This window comes from Biomphalaria glabrata, chromosome 17 (genome assembly GCF_947242115.1).
Source record: "Biomphalaria glabrata chromosome 17, xgBioGlab47.1, whole genome shotgun sequence".
NCBI classification, from domain to species: domain Eukaryota; kingdom Metazoa; phylum Mollusca; class Gastropoda; family Planorbidae; genus Biomphalaria; species Biomphalaria glabrata.
Genome location: NC_074727.1, coordinates 20,341,680 through 20,362,480, shown reverse-complemented (window position 1 = coordinate 20,362,480; position 20,801 = coordinate 20,341,680). Strand labels below are relative to the sequence as shown.

Sequence of the window (20,801 nt, the reverse complement as noted above, 5' to 3'; positions counted from 1 at the left end):
AAAATAAATTTAAAATAAAAACCAACTATTTCATGTTTTTTTTTTTTTTTGATAATCTGATGGCTTTATAGAAATATTCTTGTATAAGTTTTTAGTTAGATTTGAATGCTTGTGTTTTTTTGTTGAATAATAACTCTCTGTTGTTTTATAACTGTGCTCAGGTTTAAAGGTAGAAATCACTCATTGTGGTGCTATGAGGCGTAAATACAGAGTATGTAATGTTACCAGAAGACCGGCTCAAACCCAATCGTAAGCAATGTTTTTTATTACTTTTTATTGAACTTTTTTTTTTAACATATCTCCCCCCCCCCTTTTTTTTTTTTTTTTTTTTTTTTTTTTTAAATTTCAATAATTGGGCCACATTTTAATAATCCTAACATACTTTTTAGTTATCTGTTACAATCTTTAACTATCTATATCTGTTGCAATGAAATATAATGGTCTTCTCTTTTTTCTGGAGCCCACATTTTTGTTAAATTTTTTTCACCCTGTGCAATGTAATTTCTCTGACATAGACATATGACTTGATTTGACTTGATTTGGAAAGATCAGCCTTATAATGCCCCCCCTCCCAGCAGACATACTCATGTATGCTTTAGGTCAGGGAACTCTAGTATCACTTTTACACTTTTACTTGTCTGCCCCTCCTCCCTCCCAGTCACAAGAAAAAGTTAGTCCTACGCAGGGCCGGTCCTAACGATTGTGGGGCCCTATGCGAAACGGATTGCGCGGGGCCCAGTCTGTAGGGATAAGGATAATAAGTGAAAATTGCATTTTATTCATTCTTTACAAAGTACAATACCTTGATCAAGTTAACTTTACGAGCCTTGCGTGTAGCAAAGTCATACAGTATATTATCAAAAATTTTGTTTCCTAGTAGGTAAAAGGAACCTGTATAAGAAATTTCATGTGAATCTGTATGTCAGTTGATGTGATCTCTTGATCAAAGAGTGATATTTTGGCGTATACTTACAGATTGCTTTAAATGGTTAATTTGTAATTTTGCTTTCAGATTCCCCCTTCAGTTGCAATCTGGTCAAACTATAGAATGTACAGTTGCTCGCTATTTTATGGAGCGCTACAAAATGAAATTACAGTAAGTCTTTTAAAAATTTATATCAAATAAATCTTTAAAAAGAAATAATTACTCTTTACTGTAATATCCAGAAATTAATAATATTAAAAATAAAATTCCTATCTTTTCAAACAAAATAATGATACATATGTCTTCCAGACATCCACATCTACCTTGTTTGCAAGTAGGACAGGAACAGAAACACACATATCTGCCTCTAGAGGTAAAATATCCTGTGCATTTATTTTCAATACTTTTCATGTGTTTATTTAGTCATTTATTAATGTTCAATCATACCTAAAAATTGAAAAAAAATTATATGTTGCATTTTTACAAGAAAATATTGATGCTTATTAAATTAGAAAGCTTACAATATTTTTTAGATTAATAATTTCCATGCATGAATTAATTTTTTTTTCTTATGTTTAAGGTTTGCAATATAGTTGGAGGTCAGCGCTGCATTAAAAAACTTACTGATATGCAAACTTCAACTATGATCAAGGTAATCTGTGACTTAAATAACTTTTAATATTTACATTGAATTAATAGAACATAATTAATCTTATAACAATGTTTTGATCCTTATTCCAGGCCACTGCCAGATCAGCCCCAGACAGAGAGAAAGAGATCAACAATTTGGTATGTGTTCTTTTGATTTTCTTGTAAAAACTACTTTAGTGACTATTTCAACTGTTCTAGATTAGGATTTTTTTATTTTTTTTTAGTTCCCTTTATTAATCCACTGGGGCAGATGATTAAAAGTTTATTGATTCTGTAGCCAACAGTCTTTATGTGTCTAGTACAACAACCAATCCCTGAACTTTTTGCCCAATCTGTTGAAGCTGTGAAGACTCAAAAATATCTGAAAATCCCAGAAACAAAAAGGTTATCTGCTGATATTTGAACTATCAGCACCAAACGCTATCTAACTAAAAACTTCTCTGCGTCAACAAATATATGTTATAAAAACTAGTTGAAATCTTTAGGGCATATACTAAATAATTATGTTCAGAGTGGGTTTGCAGTTTCTTTTTATCCCTTTTGGACATTTATATTAAATTAATATGAATGAAAATAGTTATACATGTAATTAATCTTTTTTTTTTTTTTCCCACCATTTCAAATATATTATCATTTTGAATTTGAAATTTTAACCATTGGAATACTTGTTTTGTTATTGTATTGTTTCTGTTTCAGTGAACCATAAAAAATGATTGACAAATGTTTTTCTCTGCAGAATCTCTTTGATGCTTTCATTTGAGCACAATTAATGCCCACTATTTCATAGTTAAATAGACACAAGTTTCCATGAATTATCATCATTTACAGATTTCTTTATTTCAGGATTTTAGCAAAAAAAGTGTTAGTTCAGGGTTTTTTTGTCACACTAGTTCTTATCAGTATTTTTTTAAAATTAATTTCATATTTCATATAACTTCATATTTTTGGGATATATATATATAGAAAGAAAATGGGTATTTCATAGTATTACAATTGTGGTATGAAAAGTGCTATGTAAGTGTTTATGTATTTTTTATTTATATTCATACAATTTTTGAAAGGAATTTTGCAGAAATAGAACAATCCTGATTGTTACTTATGTTTCATGTTTTCTTATTTGTATCTATATGATTCAAAATTAGTAACAATATCCTAGTAATGGTGATCATTCATACATTATATAAAGTGTCTGGCAAAAAAAGTCTGATGAGAAAAAAAAATTATATTGGTTTCAGTTTTTTTTTTTTTTTTTTGTTACTGGTATTTATAGTAATAATGTTTTTTTAAAGTATATGTATTTTATTTATTTTGAAAAGTTTTTGCGATTATTGAATTTGTTAAAAACAAACTCCTGTAAACTTTCCTGAAGATGATTGTGCAGAGATTAAGTTCATATGTTTCTGGCAAGAACAGTTGTGACTGACCAGCAAGGCATGCAATGATTCCCAACATTCATGTGTTGGCATTTAGATATGTTTTAATTTTTTTTTTTTCAATATTTTTTATATTTAAAAATTTTCATTTAATCATAAATTATTTTAAGACAAAGGCGCAAAGCTTCATAAATGTAATCTTATGTTAAGCACATTCGCAGTGACCATTGTTTAAATTTGAATTGGTCATGTTCACTACAGTTCTCTGGACCAGTTGTGTGCATGCCCCTCATAATGTTGCGTAATACCACTCAGTCAGATTTGTTTGTTTTGAGGATAGCAGGAATGAAACATTTGATCTAGTCTTTATTTTACATCCAAAGCCCATCAAAAGTAAAAAAAAAAATTTGGTTCCTGAGATCCTCTTTGTTTGTTTCTGACTACCTCATTAGTTGTGACAGACTATTATGTTGATAATATTTTAAAGTGTGCCATCATTTTTATCATCATCATCATCATCATCAAAAAAACAATAAAAAACCTGCTTTTATTTGTTCCATTGCTTCCTTACTGGCTTTATTCCTTGATCCAACTTTCTATACTTGCTGCTTCCCACTTTCATCAGTACAGACATGCACATCATCGTCACATATATGTTTGACACCATTTCAGTCTTTAAGGTCGCTGCTGGCGGCCTCATTTCATACACACCTACTTTAACAGGTCGCCAAAGCTGACTTCAATAATGACGTCTACCTGAAGACGTTTGGCATTTGCGTGAATTACGACATGACAGAGCTTAAGGGGCGTGTCCTGCCTGCCCCCAAGTTGCAGTATGGTGGCCGGGTAGGCCCAGAAATACTACCATTTCCCTATTGGGGCTGGTCAACTATTTTTTGTTTGACATCTCATTTTAAAAAAGATTCATTTGCTTCTCAGTTGATTTAGATTAATGGTAAATACAGTCATTTGTTATCTCGCAGTCACAAAAAATGAGAGCAAACAAAAGGTCATTGCTGCCAGTCTCTCTCTTTCTCTCACTTTTTTTTTTTGCGACTCTTTGATTTATGCGTAAATGACCAATACTGGATGTAATCCTTATATTTGTTTTTTTGCCCTGGATCATAACAAGTTTCATTTTACTAGACGATGGCTACAGCAGATCATCTTACCTTTATCTCATAACACAAGCTTGAAATAATAATAAACCTAACTTCTCATTGGCTCATATACTATATAATTTAATATATATATATATATAAGTAAATAAATAATTTTAAAACTGAAGTAACACAAGCAAAGCAAGCTAGTTTTATTCATAAGTCTGCTGTAGCCAATGGCTTGTGACTCAGTCTGCCCTACTGCTCATGTGGTCAAATATATATAAATGTATATATATAACTGTTTCTGTCTGTCTTGTCTGTCTCAGTGTTTTGGTTGTAGGCTGAAATTAACAGTAGCATGCCAACATGCTGATAAATCATCTTATCTTACCTAAACCTTTTCTTGCTAAAAAGGTCGACACAAGAAACCATTTAATAGACTCTTTAGTGAAGAAATAACATTGCAAGCATTTTAAATACATTCAAAAACTACACACTTTTATATAAATTATATTTCAAAATTATTGTGAAGCTATTTGAGCTGCCTCTTAGAACTTTGGATTGAACTAGGTTCATGACAATCATGATCACATTTGTTTCCTTTATTGTTTTGGTGTATTTCAACTGGCATGTTTGTTTCATTGAGACTATCCTTCTGTCTTAGGGAACTTGGTATCACACATCTAAACACTTTTTTTTTTACTTTAATTTACCAATATCCCTCCCACCCCATTAAGTTCATTCATTCAATGTTCATCCAAGCTTTTTTTTTTTTTTTTTTTTTTTTAATTTCAACAAATAGTCTGCAATGAGTGGTATTTCACAGGGTTTTATTATGTTATTTAGTTAATAATTTTTCTGCTTATTTCTTGTGGCAGTCATAGGAATTCTCTAAAAAGTATAAATTTTTTTTTTACATTTTAAACTTTTTTTTCTCCCTCACCAATTTTTTCCCTTCAGAAATATGGCCAGGTCAAAGAGATTTAAAAAAAATATTTTTTGCATTCATCTCAGACTTCAGTTTGTAGCTGCAACTCAACCAGATGGATTACTGAAACAGAAGACTCCAAGATTATAACTTAAGGAAAAAAAAATTTCTTTTATTTTTTTAGAAAGATGAGCACTCAACATTTTTAATATCATCCGTTTTCATCATACGTTATATGAAAATAAAGAAAACAAGGATTCATTATTCTCACAAGGCAGTGTTCGCGCTGGCTTTTTTCCCTTTCTCTTTCCCTTTGGTCAGATACGTAAAGCGAATTTCAATGCAGACCCCTATCTACAAACGTTCGGCATCAGTATTCACACTCAAATGATGGATGTGACGGGCAGAGTGTTAACTGCTCCCAAATTGCAATATGGTGGACGGGTAAGAAAACAGATCACTGGGTGATTTATCCTGTACACTTGTTTTCAATCAGTTGAATATTGATAAATTTTTAGAAATGAAACAATAAGGTGCCCATAAATAGTGTTACTATTCAGTGTGAGATTTTTTTTTCCTTTTAAGAGGGCCATGAGTTTTAAACTAGCTTCTTTTTTATCCCCATTAGAATATTTAGCAATAACTAGAAATAATTTAAACTAACAAAACTTTGCTTTAAAAAATGTTAAAGATAGAAATTTGAATGAACTGATAAAGCAAACAGAGAACAAGTTTGGATTAGAATTAGGGCGAGTAACTAACCATGACCTGGTTCAGTGTTATGTTTAATGCATGAGTTTATTTTCTTTGTTCACTTTTTACCTGCTCAACCTCACAGAATTTATTTTATTTTGGGTACAAGTCACAAGCCACAGTTCTTTTATTCAACATCTCTTCTGCTCTTTAGTTTCCAAGTCATTTTGAGAGGTATCAGTAGGAACAACAATTAATTTGGGGCACCAATGAATAAGGCTGCCACAATTAACTTTTATAGTAGTTGTAATAGTTGAAAAAAAAAGTTTTTGCTCTAGATCAGACTCTATTCAGTCTAGTTGATGAAACATACATTACATTAGTACATAATTAGATTGACCAATTAGCTTAGGTCTCTTCCAATGTAAAGCCAACAAAAGTCACAACCTGTCTGTGTTTTAGTGATGAGTAAGCATTCATTGGACCTTAATGGAATGTTGCCTGTTCCCTTCACTAATAACTCTCGATGTATTTCATGACATAACTTGAAGTTGGCCCAGAGACTTTCCTCAAAAACTAACCAACGTTTTACTTTGACAGTTAGGCCAAATTTTTGTAAGACAGAAAAAGATTAGTTCGAAACAAAATTAGAGATAAAACTGCTTTGCTTTCATTTTTAACAGTTTAACAAAGTTAATTTTAATTAAAGTAATGTAGCTAATGAAAATTTAACCTCATAACCTGGAAACTTGTTTTTTTTTTTTTGATAACTACACACATTTGTTTTAATAAATAGAGGAGCACTTAAATAAACTAATCAAATGAAAGATTATTTGCTCATTAAGATTCTAAAAAACTCTTTTTTGTGTTTCGTATTTTAAGTGTCTATATTTTTGTGTACTCATATCTAAACAATTCTGTACCAAGTAACTTCTTTAATCTTTAATATTAATTTTAGATCTTAATATTTTTTAACAAAGTTTTTTTTTTTTGTTATTATTGTTATTCTGATTTAGACCATAAAGAAATCATTTTAATTTTACAAAAATAAAAGTTATAAAACTAAAAAATTTGTCTTTATTCAAGAAAACAGTAAATTTTAGTGCTATTAATTTTTTTTATATTAGGTATGCTTATTAAAAAGTATTTAAATATAGAACTATTTTTTCAATCTTAGATCTTCAATAATTGACCATTTCTAATTTTCTCCACTTCCCACCTAGACCAAAGCCCAAGCTGTGCCTAATCAGGGTGTGTGGGACATGCGTGGGAAGCAGTTCTACCAGGGCATTGAGATCAGAGTCTGGGCTATCGCCTGTTTTGCTCCTCAGAGGACTGTTAGAGAAGATGCTCTCCGGTAAGTAGACCTGATTGTAATTGAAATATAGCTTTATGTAATGAGATCAGAGTCTGGGCTATCGCCTGTTTTGCTCCTCAGAGGACTGTTAGAGAAGATGCTCTACGGTAAGTAGACCTGATTGTAATTGAAATATAGCTTTATGTATACATTTTATTTACAACAAAGATTTTTAAGTGTTTAATATAATTTAAATCCAGTGAGAAATCGCTTAATCTATGCAACTTGTCCCTTAGATGACATTTAAAAACATGTATGGGGGTAGTAATCATTTTGCTGTCCACTCAATATGTAAAGATTAAAATTTTTGTATAGTATAGACCACAGAATCAAAAGTCCAAATGATCATCCTCAACATTTTTTTTTATTTGCTTTTTAGTGAACATTGTTTTTTATTTGCTGACAGTAATTTCACACAGCAGCTCCAGAGAATCTCAAATGATGCAGGCATGCCTATCATGGGGCAACCTTGTTTCTGCAAGTATGCAACAGGACCTGATCAAGTTGAACCCATGTTTAGGTATTTGAAAAACACATACCAAGGGTTGCAACTCATTGTGGTTGTGCTACCTGGAAAAACACCTGTTTATGGTGAGGAATTCTTTTTTCTTAATTTTTTTTTTTTTTTTTTTTTTTTGTAAAATGTTTTTGCTTTAAAAACAAAACCATTAAAGAAATGTAACAAGTAATTAAGCAAATATGTCTGGAGGCTGTAATGAAACATATCAAAACTTTTTCTTTACATAGATATAACTTTATTAGTTCTTCCATTTTCTAGACTTAATTAACAAATCATAAATAATGATTATTAGCTATAGGCCTGGCAATCTGCAAAATCACAGAAGAACACTTTTATGCCTTTATGCAATGATGTTATTGTGCTTACTTTAAATGAATAATAATTGTTCATAGTTAGTTTTGTTATAATGTGAAAGTGAAATAATTTTTTCAAAATTCATTTCTGTTTTCCGTTTCCTTTCAAGGTATGCATGGCAAATTCCATTTTAAGGCTAAGTTGATTGCTGTCCCTGCTTTCATGAAATTTCTATTGATGTTTAGGCTGAAACTAACTGTTCCCATCCCGAACATGTACATTTCCCTCATATGTGCCCAATGTTCCACATGATGTTCCCCTTTTTAGGTCTTGTTGATAGACACCTCTGATGTAGATAAAATGCAGTACAAAGTATTTCTTTAATATTGTGTATAAGATGATACAGTAAATGATCAATCAGAAGTCATCCCATGTTGTTTGCTTGTCCTCTTAACAGCTGAAGTGAAGAGAGTTGGAGACATTTGCTTTGGCTTAGCTACCCAGTGCGTCCAGGCCAAGAATGTGAACAAAACCACTCCACAGACTCTTTCCAATCTCTGCCTTAAGATCAATGTTAAGCTTGGGGGAGTCAACAGTATACTATTGCCAAGTATCAGGTATCATGTACAGAAATAGAATTTTCTTTCATTGGTAGAAAAGAAAATCTGGACTATCTTTGATATATCTTTTATTTATTAAAAAAAAATTTAGAGTTAATTACAATTAGTTCTAATTGCTATAAGTTAGGTATTTGAAGGGGAGATACTCCCACTTTTAGTACTAGGATGTAGTAATGATGTTTTAATGGCTAACAAAACAATTTATAAATAGCTCAAAAATTGTAATTGCCAAAGTAAAACTAAATGTGTACATAATTAACAGAAGTTGAATTGACAGTTCTGTTATTTAAAAATGATGTGCTAATAGAGTCTAAACAAGACATTATTCATTTTACATGTAACTATTAGCTTATAGTGCAACATTTGTATCTCATAAAGCAATTTTTGTACTCTTCTTTTTACATTTTACTATTTTTTTTATTAGACCTCATGTATTCCGAGAACCAATTATATTCCTTGGTGCTGATGTAACACATCCACCTGCTGGAGACACCCTTAAGCCTTCTATTGCTGCTGTGAGTGAAATTAATATGTTATTATTTTAGTCCTTAAATTTTATTTTACACTTTTTTTAAAATTGCCGTTTGTAACTTGTCTCTATATGTTGTCTGGGTATTTAAAAGGAAAAGAAAAAAAATTTCACTTCCCTTTTATGAAATCAATAAAACATTGTATATTTCCTGCAATTTATTTGGTTATTTTTGTTTTAATTCATCTTATCTGTAATAATTATTTTCAGGTTGTAGGTAGCATGGATGCACATCCTAGTCGTTATTCTGCAACTGTCCGTGTCCAGGAACACAGGCAGGAAATTATACGAGACCTAGCCACCATGGTGAAGGAGCTACTCATACAGTTTTACCGTTCCACAAGATTTAAGCCCACCAGAATTATATTTTATAGAGATGGTGTTAGTGAGGGCCAGTTTAGCACAGTCAGTATTCCTTTTAATGTTCTCTACTACTTTCTAAATTTTTTTTTTTTTTTTTTCAAAACTCATATTGTCCTGGTTATAATACCTGCATATAATTATATCATTTGTTTTGTTAGACCTCATTTAGATTTACTAAGCAAAAGCTACTTTTTTTCAATTAGTTCATGCTTTAGGTGAAAGTGTATATATTTGTCAGTTTTCAAATTTGTATTTAAATCACAGTAGGTAGCAACTGGGGCTACGTAGCCATGGTAAATACTGCATTTCTCATTAATCTTTGGAATCAGAAAACCTTATTATTTAAAACACAAGACAACACAGCATTTTGTATGTTTCTGTCATAATAGTTGTGTTTTCTTTTAAGCTATATTATTCATCAGATATTTTTTTTAAACAACGAGAAGCAACCTAGTAAGTTTAGTGCAGATTGATTCAACTAAACTGAAATGATCGTAAACAGTGTTAAGGGTTAGTTGACTTGTGTTGATATCAAGTAAATAAGACAGATTGAGTGGATTCTTTGTCTTCTCTTAAGTATGACACAACTCTGTTATTGAAGCACAGGCAGCCAACTCTTTATACTGTCTTTTTCAGGTCTCATTTTTTTTCCTAGACACCCTTGTGGCATCACAGAATTTTCTGATCTTTTTTTTTCTTTTCTTAGTACAACATACATGAAATAATAAATATTCTAATTAAAATTCGTTATTTGAAATAAAGCTCTAGGCTAGGCTAAAAATTTACACTTGTCTTGGCTTGGAAGACAAACATGTGAGAGTAGGCTGTCATTTTTATTTTTTGGGTGACTTAATTTTTTGTTTTTTTCTCTTTCAGGTACTAAGTCATGAATTGAGAGCTGTAAGAGAAGCCTGTATGAAGCTGGAAGTAGACTATCAGCCTGGCATCACATTCATAGTTGTTCAAAAACGACATCACACTCGCCTTTTCTGTGCAGATCGCAGGGACCAAACTGGGCGTAGTGGTAACATCCCTGCAGGAACCACTGTTGATCAAGGGATCACACACCCTACAGAGTTTGATTTTTATCTCTGCTCTCATGCTGGTATACAGGTAAGATAAACTTCCTGTTGAGGATTTAGACTAGGACACTGAAATTTCTACTTAGCTGCTGTGGTACACTTATGAATTATAGGTGAAAAAAAAAAAGTGGCTTAATAAAACATGTACTTCATCTTTGTTAGATTTATTTACAGGGATGTTAAACTAATTTTTTTTAATAAACTTATCCTTTTTGTTTTTATTTGTTCCAGTGATAAAAAGTTATTAGCCTATAAAAGTAGCAGTTAATTAAAATACAATTTATTTGAACTGATGTGAAGGTTTATCTTTTTGCTCAATGTAGACTAGTTAAATGTTTGACCAGTGAGAACAATGTGAATTTATTCAAAATGAAGAAGTAAAATCACAAATATTATGTTTGTATTTTGTTGTTGTTTTCAAGAGAAATTATTATGCTAATAAAAAACACAAAAACTTTGTTTCATTGCTTCAGGGTACCAGCCGTCCATCTCACTATCATGTCCTCTGGGATGACAACCGTTTCAATGCCGATGAGCTTCAGATCCTAACATATCAGCTGTGCCATACTTATGTGAGGTGTACACGGTCAGTGTCCATCCCTGCTCCTGCCTACTATGCTCACCTGGTGGCCTTCAGGGCTCGCTATCATCTGGTTGAGAAGGAACATGACAGGTGTGTCTATGCAAGGTTTCTTAGGAAACTATTTTCTTGCTCTCTCCTGGATCTTGTTGTTGGTTACTTTTTTTATTTTTTATTATTATTATTATTCAAAACTTTTAAAAAATGTTCTGCTTGCAGGGACTTAGTTAAAAGGACTTGTTTAGGAAATGTAGAACTTGTTAAAAGCATTAGAAGAATCCTTTATGAATGACATTACCTGCAGTAATGTATTTACGTGGTACAAGGCTTAGGTTTGAAACTTTTATTAAAATTAAAATGACCACATAGTAAAATTTTACAATTTATTTACTATGATTTGGGCTCTGTCACAATCTATTTTGGCATTTAATGATCCATTATGTAAGAATTCTGTTGATAGAACTAAGAATTGGCAGGAATGCTATCTTCAATGACCTAAAAAATCTTTCTTTAACAACGGTGTTCTATGAAGTTTGCACAGTTCATATAATCTAAGTGATGTTTTCTTTCTAGTTCTGCCAGAAGGTACGAGTTTCATTATTACATTTGAAAGCATGCATTTTTATTTGATATGCAACACTTTGTCATTTCATTACAGCTGCTCAGATATGTTCTTCTTCTTCTTTTTTAAATAAACCCAGTGAATAAGCAAAAAAAAACTCTAAAAATGTGTAACATAGAACTCTTATTTTAAGAATTGTATTCATAAAAATTGTACTCTATTAAGACAATTCCCCTTTTGTAAATTGTAAAAAAAAAAAAAAAAAAAAAAAAAAAAAAAAAAAAAAAAAAATGAAATATACAATAGCATATTTTTGTATTTAAAAAAAAAAATTAAAACGTTAGCAATTTAACCCTGATTTTATGAAACCACTATAAATTTGAATATGTGGATTTACACTTTATAATAACCAAATTCCTGGTTTACAATAACCCTTTAGTTTGACAGCTACTCAAAATATTGAATATAAAATTTGAACTAAGATTTCTAGGTTATGATTTCTATTCAACTTGGCAGTGCATGTGAAAATTTATTATATAACCTTTTTTTACGATTCTTAATCATTTATATTTATTTATTTATTTTTATTCTAAAAACTTGAAAATATGACAGCACTTTATATTGAATATTGAGTAAACTATTTAATTCTATACATATATAAGCCAAAGCTGACTGACTCATCACTAATTCTCCCACTTAGGGGTGATAAAAAAAATTGAAATTTCGCCCAGTTAGTCCTAAACAAATGCTTGGAATAACTATGCATTTTTCTAAATCAGTTCCGCACTATTAATGATCACTAAGGACCATTTCTCCAAATCGATTTTCGTTAGGTTTCTTTCTATTCTGTCTTTTTTTTTTTTAATTTTTAATTACGTCATACTATGTTTTCATTTCCTCTTCCTTTTTTTTATGACACAGTAGAAATAAACAAAAGAGCGATGGTAGTGAGGGATTGGGGGTTATAATGCTGGCGACTGAAGAATCTGGTCAAAATAAACAAACGTTTTTTTCTTAATGGCTCATTGACTCCATGGGCTGTTTGATGAGGCAAAGTGACAGAGTATACAATAGGGATGAGCTTTGTAATTCTTGCCTTTCCATTGAAAGGTGCAAAAGAAAAAAGGATTAGGGTTTAGGCAAAGTGTGATAATGATGGATCGGGAGATTGAGGAAAGTGTTATAATGCTGGCTTTTCCATTGAATAATGCAATACCTAGCAGGGTACAGGTATTAGCTACTTCTAAAATAAAGTTTTAAAATATTTAGTTTGTAAGGCTAGTCATAAATTATTCGAATTTCAACTTGGATTCAACTGCTTTAGATGAAAACAATTGAGTACATAGTTATGAGAAGGTCATCATCATATTCTAGCATATTGTTATGACAATGCCATCACCACATTCTAGTATACACTAATGACAATGTCATCATCACATTCTGTTATTTAGTTATGACAATGTTGTCATCACATTCTAGTATATAATTATGACAAAGTCATCACCACATTCTAGTATATGATTATGAACAATATAACTTGCTTTATAGTGGCCATACATTGTATTATCATATTATTTATTCCTACACTTCAGACACAGCAAGACTAGTAGCATCTTACATAATAACTTTTATTAAACATTTTCGACCAGCTACAAGATGATCATTTGAATCTCCATTTGCTTAGTATTTGTTTAGAATGGTGACAGTACAGACACAAAAGTGTGTTTAAAATCACAATAGTATTTTTTGAAAAGTATTTTAGAATCTGAACTGATAATAGTTTCACTTGCTCTTTTTATGCTAGATTCTAATATTATACTCTTTTCAAGGTAAGAATTAAAATATTTGTCATATCTGACAATATTCAAATTTTATGAGAGTAATATTTTGATGTTTGTTTTGTCTTGTCACTGACCTTCTTCATTGTCCTCATTGTCATCAAAACTTACATTTAATTTGAAGGTTATGAAAAAATGGTGAGACCATTTTGAATCTGCTGAACATAAAATACAAATGAACCTAATCTCCACTTTAAACTCAGTTCTTTAAAACTTTTCTAAATCTAAGAATGTTCAAAACATAAAAAAAAAACTTGTTTGTCTTAAGCTTATGTTGTCTCTCTATTTATTGTTTGTTCCCAAACTCTTTGTTTGTCTAGGGTGGGGGGTTAAGCCCCGCCCCTATTCTAATGACTCTCACGTCCCAGTGATGACCTATTTTCCAGTGGTGAAGGCAGCAGGCACTCAGACAACAGTGAGGACCGCAACCCACTTTACCTGGCTCGGGCTGTGACTGTGCACCCTGACACCTGTCGAGTGATGTACTTTGCTTAACCATCAAGTAACAGAGGAAGAATTATCAAATGCCTACCATTACCAACGAGTTATGCTAGCAATTAAAGCTGAAGCTACCAGATTATCTCCTTAAATCATATTGTTCTAATGGTTAATGAATTGTAAGCTATGAGTCATTAGTTAGTAAACAATTATTGTTTTTGTTTATTTTGTTTGATAAAAAAAAAATCAAATTTCTTTGGCTGCATTGTTTTATGCAAATAGTGAACAAATGCTTGTTCATTGGTACTTAACAAACAAACTTTTGTATTGATTTGATGATGGAAAATAAGGGTCAACTCAACATTTATTTAAAAATGAATGAGACTTTGACTAGTAGCAAATGTGCTAAAAAGTCCAATTGCATCCTATGGTGCCAATAAAACTTTGTCTTCACTAATAGCCACTTTGTGGTTGGTAGACATTCTGTATTAACTTATCACATTGATCGGGGAAAGGAATTGGAATTTTAAAAGTTGAGGAAATAAATTACTGACATCATTTTATGTAAGCTTTTTTTTTTCCATGTACACATTATTTTTTTAAATAAAAAAAAAATTAATGTCAATTTGTCAATTTTTTTTAATTTAATTTTTTTGCTTTTATTGTTAACTGGCTTTTGCATTTCTAGTGACATTCATTCTATATTGATGCTATAAAATGTTTGCCTTGACCACAATAAGTCTGTGTAATAGTGTTGGTAAAAGGGAGAGCATTAATGAGTCGAAATTGCCAATGAAAGACTTCAAGAATAGTAGGGGAATCTGCTTCCAATTGTGTGTATTTTATTGAAAACATTCTTGACCTAACTTGTGTACCAGTGAAACAGATTGTGACCTTTTTTTTTGTTTGATGTATTCATTATTCCCTTGCATAGTATCTCTGGATGTTCTGAGAAAGTTTTTATTTTATCATGTTTGAATTGTGCATTTTGAAAGTTCTAAAACTTTTTACAATTTTTTTGTGGATTTCTGTTATTGGATTACAAATTCATAATTACATCTGTTGTTTTTTTTTTTAAATTGTTTTTGCATAGCAGAGACCTAAACTAACAAAAAAAACAACAACACATCCTGTTTTACAGGAGTAGCATTTTATTTTCTAAATGCAGATGAAACAAAAGGACTACCACAAGATCAATTTATGAACAAGATTTCTGTGTCTGACAAAGCTTTATGTATATTTGTATTTCTTTGTTTGTTAATTATAAGATCAAAAGAAAAGTCAATTTGTATGAATCCCCCTTATTTTTTTAAACATTGAAATCCTAAGCTTTTAGTGTTGTTGTTCTTTTTTAAAGGGAATTCATTTTAGCATCAAGAGGCTCATTTGTATCTAGACTGCAATATTGCAGGGCTGTGTGAGGATCATAGACAATTAGTTCTCCACAACTGGACAATGTTTTTTTTTTTTAAAGAAACTGAAAGAAAAAGCTACCCTTTTTTTTAATGCCAAATGCTAATTTTAAAAAATATTGATGATTATAGATTCATTTTATTACTGAAACTGAATGGGAAAATTATGAATAGTTGTAGCACTTGTTTGATACAACATGAGCTTTTTGTTTCATTGTAGATGAGCCTGATGAGCCCACTTAGTCTTACTTGAAAGGATCAAATAATACACTTTTAAAACCCTAACCAATAAATCCTAACAAAACACCCACTGGCTTAACTTGTTATTTTTTTTTAGAGAAATCTTATTACTATTATACTTACATTTTTTCTTTTGAAGATTTTTTTTTCCCTAGATTTTCCTAATAACAATGTAAAATCTTTTTTCTTAAAGAGAAATTCCATGTTGGTTTCATATTTTCATTCAACATTAGACACTAGATGGAATATTAGGCTTTAAAATTGCTATCAAAATTATTTAAAAAGAAAAAAAGGTTTAATGGGAAATAGAGTATATAAAAATAATTGGAGTTTAACCTCTAAGGCAGCGGTTCTCAACCTTTTATGCTCGGCGACCCTTTTTACAATCCCCCACTCTTCAGCGACCCCCCCTACCCACACACACACATACAGCAATAGAAGAATAGACAATAACAATTTTTAACAATTAATAATCTTCGATGGTCTTAGGCGACCCCTGGCAAATCGTCAATCGACCCCCAAGGGGGTCGCGACCCAGAGGTTGAGAACCCCTGCTCTAAGGTTATGTCCTTTCATAAACTTCATTGTATTGCTATAACTTTCAAAATTTTTATTTTATTATTATAATTACATCTGTGGTTTACTGAACCCTCCCCCCACCTCTGTGTCATGTGTTTGGCTTAAACAAAATAAACAACCCACCTCGTCTTCATAAAGTTGTCATGTTAAAATATATAAATGCATTTTATACAACAAAAAAAAAATTAAACCAATGCAGAATCTGTACTTCACTTGAAATTACTGGTATGTATGCTGATACTATTATTGCTAGTAATCAAAGACTGATGTTCTGAAATATTAGACAGAAGAAAATGTACACAGAATAATATTGAAAGCAAGAATTTGAATAAATCCTTTTTTTTTCTTTAGTAAGATCCAAATGTCCCTTTTTTTTTTTACAAACGTTTATATTTTTTTAGTTAGATCACTTTTTTTTTTTTAAACCTATGGTAGATAAACATTATTTGTATTTTTATATTTGTTTTCATATTGCTTTTATATGAATTCTGATAAAAAACAACAACATCAAAACATTAATTTTTGTGTAATAAATACGAGACTAACTTTATTATGTTAAAGCTAGACGCAGCTTTTTTTTTTTTTTTTTTTTTTTTTTTTTTTTTTTTTTAACTTTAATATTTTATGTTTGAAAAAATATTTTTTAAATCTCCCACTTTATCTATTCCATTGTTATGCTGTTTTGAAAAGTACAGGATTTACTGCTCTACCCTTCAAACTTGTATTTTGTAAATGTTTATTTGAAATGTATGCTTGGAAGGGGAATCACCTGAACTCATTTTTTTTGTGCCATTGAACTAGATTTGCATGTGTGCTCAAACAAGAGTATTTTATAATGTAATTTTGAAAAGTTCTTGATCTGAAGAAACTTTTTTTTTGTTTTTTCCTTTTACTGTAAGTGGTGTCTACATATCAAAAAACATTTCACACACATGTAACACCTTAGTGGGCGCCTTGATTCTTGATGGTTCTTCATATTTTTTACTTCATATGTTTGTAATTTCTAAAGTACTTGACAAATACTACTGCAATATGATTTATCTTGTTTGTTTTTTAATTTAACTTTTTTTTTTTTTCATCACCATTTGTCTATGACAATTTTTAGAATGTTGTAGGGGTGTTTGATGTCCTCTTAACATCTGACAGCCATACAATACATTTACTCGAGTCTCTGCTCAATAAGCCTTTAGATGTATTAGATCTATGTTTGACAAACTGTTGACAAAATGCAAGACTGTGCATTCTTTATTTACTTACCCACCCTTAGTTCCCAGCATTTTACAAACAACAGATAATTGACCATGTAAACATAACAAGACATAGTACTAGTATTACATCATTTGGAGTTGTTCAAGGGGAGAAGAGTATAGATCTTAAATTCTTTTATATTTTTCCAGTTTGTTAATCTTTGAGCAAATCCAAAAGGAGCTTTTAATGTCCAATGGTAATATCTTCATTATCCATGAGAAAATTTGTCTTGCAATTTGTGCATTACACACAATAAAACATTTTAACCTATTACAAACAAAATATATGTAAACATTGTCAATATGTGTAATGTTAATTAGTTAGTTCATCTACTTCATTTAGAATCACTACAGAAAAGAGATTTGAAGAACTGGAGTGCAAGCATTCTTATAATTCCAGAAAGAATGAGATAGAAAAGCAAAAAAGAGATTGTAATTTTCATATTTCTTCTGCTAAAAAATATATAAAATATTTATATATCTATAAAGATTTATTTTTCTTTTTTAAACTGGTTGTTGCTATTTGAGAAGGAATTAATAAACCCAAATTTACATGTGTGCATTCTATTCCACTTTAAAAATTATATTTATGAGCTATTTCATTCAATTAAGAATGGTGTGCAATGCAATGTAAAAAAAAAACAAAAAAAACTAGACAATAACTAATAACTCATATCATCATCTCCCTTATAATTTTTATACAAATGGCTGTGACATAAGCACCATAACAATGTATCATTGACAAATTTGAACACACAAATTTATTCCACACCCCATTTTTTTTATACATAGTATTTCTTACAGTATGTTTTGTAATGTGTTAATGATCTTGACAGTATCCAGGAAGTTTTTAACTCATATCCCAGTAATCTTAGTACATTACTAATTGAACACATAAACCCTAGTCTTTTCATCATCTCTATTTTGTTTGAAAATACTTGTTACCCTAATGTTATGTTCTCCATGTAATGTTGATAATATTGACTGCAAAAATTGAAAAATAAATATGCAGTCACATTATTAACTGTTAGTGTGTGCTACATATAGCAACTCTTATATACAAAAAAAAAATCACAATTTAAGAATATCAACATATTTGTTTTGTTTCTTAGACATGAGCATTTGAGTTCATTTGTGCCCATACATACATCATTGAGATTTATAAGTAGTGCCTTTATACACATCCCACCCCAACATTTGCATGTGTCTGTGTGTTTTAATTTTTAACTCTGTATTTATTGACTTGCTGCAGAGTTGAAAGCTAATGGAATATGTGTGAATGATTTCTGTGGTTTTTATAATTTATACTTCAATTGTAGTTGTCAAATATTCAGTTTTACTTCCAATGTTTGAATGCCAAAGTGTGAAATATATTTTGTGAACAATATTTATTGTTTGGTTATGGCCCTTAATTTTTATAAATTAAAACAAAAAATTTCCACAAATCCAGTTCTAACCCAATGTGACTGAATGCTATTTATAGAACTGAGTAATTTATCATTATTTTATTTAACCTTCTCATCATTTACTACTTGACATGTGTCTGCCTATCCAATCAGAAATGTCACAGTGCATCCATTTTTGTTTCTTCATTCAGTCCTCAGACAGCCAGCATTGATAATTGATGAATCCAAACATATTTAACTATGGCTTTTGTATTTGTTTTGTAATTTTTTTTGAAAGAAAATTATTAATGGTTGCAGTCTGTTGAATATGATCAAATACTGGATGTTAAAAAATTGAATCAATGAAACAATCTGATACATTTAAAAATTGAAAGGTTTTTTTTTATTTGTTTATGTATGAACATTGTAGTTTTATTTCCATTGTCATTCTGTAATTAAATGTACATGTTTGAAAAAGAAGATGTTTTATTTATTTTGAAGTTTCATAAGTAGGATTGCCTCTCATAATTATTTAGTCACTAAACTAGGTGAAGTAGAACTAGATATCTGAGAGAATAAAACTGCTGTGTAGAGAAGACAATGTCCACACCATTTGACATTCTCTAGCCCAGTTGCCTATCTTTTTTCATCCTGGGGTCAAATAAAGTTTCAATACGAGTATGGCGGGCTGCATTGCTGAAAAGAAGCCGTGTTGAATCCTTTGATCTTCAGTTTGCACTGTGGGCAGGACTTAGGATATCAGATAGGGCTATAGTTAGCTGCTCCAGCCAATGTCTACTATCCAAGCAGAAGTTTGTTGTGTTTTGATGTCACACTGGCCTTCAGTTTAATGCAAAAATGGGTTGTTTGTTTTTTTTTTTTGTTTTTTTTTTTTTTGCAGATTTTTGTTTACTTAGACGACGACCTATAAAGAGGATTAATTCAGCTTATATCACCACTTCAGCCAATTACAATTTCTTTCCCTTGTTCAAGATATTTTTTACCTTTACCTATCCGTTAGTCTGTTGGAGCACCATGCAAGATTCATCGACCGTCCTTCTCCATTCCTGTCTTTTGCCTTAGTTAGAACCTTGTTGATGTCTAAGAGCTGAGCCGAAGGCTCTTCGAGCTCTAAGTTTGAAAAAAACCTGTTTGGTCGTCCAGCCGAACAGTAAAAAAAACAAACCTGTGTGAACACACAGTTCTGTTTGGGAGAGCCCCTAGACAATGCCTATGCGAAGCATTGCTGTTGACCGATGCATTTGACCCCCGACACGTGGACTAGAGACACGGCCGAAGGCCGAGAATGCACCGGGGACTTCTGCCATTTTCCTTCAATGTACCAAGCTAACTGTGCGGGATCCGCCATTTATGTAACGGTCCCTTTGAGGAACAGCGCATGGATTGGTGACGTGTTCGTGGGGACGTGTTAGTTAGAACCTCTTTTCATGGCAGGCCTGTCCATTCTTTTATGTCTTCCCATCGCTTTCTCTGCCTGCCTCTTCTTTTTCTTGCGAGCCCTGAAGATCTTGTAATATGGCCATAGATTTTTAGCATTTTTTTTTATGATAGTTAGCAGGTCATCATTGGGTCCAAACGCTGCAGTAACCCTGTCTCTAATCTCTTGGTTTGTGATGCGGTCTTTGATTGTGATACCTAGGATCGTTCTGTAGCATCTCAGTTCAATTGCTAAGATCCTTCTCTCTTGCTCTGCAGTCAGCGTCCAAGACTCACAAGCATATAAAAATGTGGTCATGATTTTGGTTCTGAGGGCTAAGCCTTTAAAAGGGCTGCTGTGGACTGAGCAATTCGGGCCAGTAGTTCAGGTTTCGTTCCCTCATCTGAGACAATAGCTCCGAGGTCTTTGAAGCTGCTAACACTAGTCAGCTTTTCACCTCCAATACTGATTCCCCTTTTAAAAACCTGTTGGCTATTGGTCATAATTTTTTTTTTTTGGCATTTAATTGCATACCATATGCTGCGGAAGTCTTGTCAATGCGCATCACCAAGTCAGCTAGTTCTTCTGACCCTGCTAGGCCATCAACGTCATTTGCGAAGCGCAAGTTAGTAATTCTTCTTCCT

At 31.5% G+C, this 20,801-nt stretch overlaps 1 protein-coding gene across 7 annotated transcripts in view; it reads left to right on the top strand.

Annotated features, from left to right (window-relative positions):
• The window catches only part of LOC106056319 (protein argonaute-2-like), a 46,845-nt gene extending 27,746 nt beyond the window's left edge, over positions 1 to 19,099 (top strand). For 3 of the 7 annotated variants that reach the window (XM_056015760.1, XM_056015758.1, XM_056015756.1), the window contains 13 exons: positions 162 to 249; positions 1,013 to 1,096; positions 1,235 to 1,298; positions 1,506 to 1,577; positions 1,667 to 1,714; positions 5,302 to 5,424; positions 6,897 to 7,030; positions 7,437 to 7,621; positions 8,302 to 8,461; positions 8,889 to 8,979; positions 9,204 to 9,398; positions 10,233 to 10,469; positions 10,912 to 13,927. In XM_056015760.1, coding sequence (XP_055871735.1) covers positions 162 to 249; positions 1,013 to 1,096; positions 1,235 to 1,298; positions 1,506 to 1,577; positions 1,667 to 1,714; positions 5,302 to 5,424; positions 6,897 to 7,030; positions 7,437 to 7,621; positions 8,302 to 8,461; positions 8,889 to 8,979; positions 9,204 to 9,398; positions 10,233 to 10,469; positions 10,912 to 11,310 — 1,880 coding nt within the window. In that variant the 3' untranslated portion in view covers positions 11,311 to 13,927. Of the gene's footprint in view, positions 1 to 161; positions 250 to 1,012; positions 1,097 to 1,234; positions 1,299 to 1,505; positions 1,578 to 1,666; positions 1,715 to 3,672; positions 3,796 to 5,301; positions 5,425 to 6,896; positions 7,031 to 7,436; positions 7,622 to 8,301; positions 8,462 to 8,888; positions 8,980 to 9,203; positions 9,399 to 10,232; positions 10,470 to 10,911 lie in introns of all 7 variants that reach the window. The other 4 variants (XM_013213010.2, XM_013213005.2, XM_013213009.2 and 1 more) reach the window with 4 other exon arrangements.
• The last annotated feature ends 1,702 nt before the right edge of the window (positions 19,100 to 20,801 follow it).